At 35.2% G+C, this 2002-nt stretch overlaps 1 protein-coding gene across 1 annotated transcript; it reads right to left on the bottom strand.

Annotated features, from left to right (window-relative positions):
• Positions 1-1353: 1353 nt before the first annotated feature.
• On the bottom strand, positions 1354-1776 carry LOC133824620 (secreted RxLR effector protein 161-like). The gene has a single exon (XM_062257567.1). It carries the CDS (start codon positions 1774-1776, stop codon positions 1354-1356), a length of 423 nt encoding a protein of 140 aa, XP_062113551.1.
• Positions 1777-2002: the final 226 nt, after the last annotated feature.

The raw sequence follows: 2002 nt of genomic DNA on the forward strand, positions 1-2002 counted from the left end.
ACATGAGCTACAATCACACTTCCAAACCTGTACCACCTTCTCAATCATCACCATAACAATCAATCTTTCACCGTCACTGTGTCAGACTATTGAACCATTGTCGATGGCAGTAGTTAGCGACATTGTTTGTTATGTAGGTTTTGACAGTGCGATATTAGACTCCAATACTAGAAAAAGTTGATGTTGGAACTAAATCTGATTATGCATAGATCTAAAATTATGTCAGATTATCAAGATTACATAGCAAATTCACAAGACATACCTGATTCCATGATGTTGGATATGAGAAGGGTTATGAGTTTATGGTCTTCCACATACTAATCTTTTCTCTCTATGGGTCTCACTCAGTTGATAGGAATAGAGGAGGAGAGTTGATGAGAGATTAGCCTTGGGGAGCAAACCCTGTAGCATTCTTTACATAGTAATCTAATTAGAACCCCAATAACCCTAATTAAGTTTACAATTGAGTATTACACATTACAAAACTCATACCATATAAGATGTTTAATTGGGCTCCTTTAATTAGATCACTTAGTTAGCCCAACTTAGAATATTAGATCAAATATAATTGTCTTAATTTGTTAGCCCACACATTAAGTTATTAAAAATAAACCAACAATCTCTCACTTGGGCTACAAATTAATTCCAATGAAAATTACATTTGATAACCTTAGGTGCGTACAAATTTACTAATTATTCTTAAAAACATCTTCTTTAATCAATCTGGTCCATCTCCTATACCAATATGAGACCAAAGTGAATGTTACATTAATCATAACTCGATCCATCAATGATCACCTTATCAAATATAGTCAACGACATAGATCAAGTATGAATGTGTACTAGAAATTACATGCAATGTGATCTTAATCATGCCTATTTCCAATTGGTCCTTTATTATTTAGTGAGATCAATCCTCAGTCTTTCAAACTATATGTCCAACAACAATTGAAAGATAACACATTCAGAGCAATAAAGATAATAAAATCATCAACTTTATTCTGCAGAAAACTGAACATACATAAAATAGTATAATAATGTCAACAAATAATAACTAAATACAGAACACAAACTCCACTAAAAATGCATATCATCAAATAAGACAACACCCATGTGAGCAATATGCCCATGAAAGACCTTGGGTGTCAAACCTTTGGTTAGTGGGTTCTCTAGAATTACGTTTGTTCCTATATGTTCAATGGACACTATCTTACTCTGAACTCTCTCTTTAACAGCTAGAAACTTAATGTCTATGTGTTTAGACTTTGAAGAGCTTCTATTGTTATTTGAATATAGAACTGTTGATAGATTGTCACAATAAATCTTTAGTGGTGTTTCAATTCTATCCACAACTCACAGCCTAGTGAAAAAATTCCACTGCCATATTGCATGATTGGTTGCCTCATAACAAGCTATGAACTTTGTTGCCATGTTGGAAGGAGCTATGAGTAACTTCTTAGCACTTCTCAAGGATATAGCTCCTCCTGACAACATGTATACATAGCTAGAAGTGGATCTTTTAGCATCTTGGCAACCCGCAAGATCAAAGTTAAAATACCCAATGACCTCCAAATTTTCTGACTTACGATAGGCGAGAATGTAATCCTTTGTTCTTTGTAAGTACCTCATAACCCGTTTGGTTGCTTTCCAATGATCCATGCCTAGGTCACTTAAGTATCTACCCAACATACCCACTATGTACACCAAATCTGGATGCTTACATACTTGAGCATACATAAGACTCCCAACAACCGAAGAATAAGGAATCTTTTGCATCTATTTTCTTTCAATTTCATTCCAGGGGCATTTGCTGAGACTAAACTTGTCTCCTTTGGCAACAGGAATATCTCCTTGTGCACAATCTTTCATGCCAAATCTAGCAAGTACCTTCTCGATATAGCTCTTTTGTGATAACCCAAGGACACCCCGAGAGCGATCTCGGAGTATCTTAATTCCTAATACAAAAGAGGCGCCACCAAGATCTTTCGTTTCATAATGCTTT

The sequence above is a fragment of the Humulus lupulus genome, chromosome 3 (assembly GCF_963169125.1).
Source record: "Humulus lupulus chromosome 3, drHumLupu1.1, whole genome shotgun sequence".
NCBI classification, from domain to species: domain Eukaryota; kingdom Viridiplantae; phylum Streptophyta; class Magnoliopsida; order Rosales; family Cannabaceae; genus Humulus; species Humulus lupulus.

Excerpts from the sequence above, each read along its gene's own strand:
- LOC133824620 (XM_062257567.1), bottom strand. The coding sequence starts at position 1,776 with ATGCAAAAGATTCCTTATTCTTCGGTTGTTGGGAGTCTTATGTATGCT.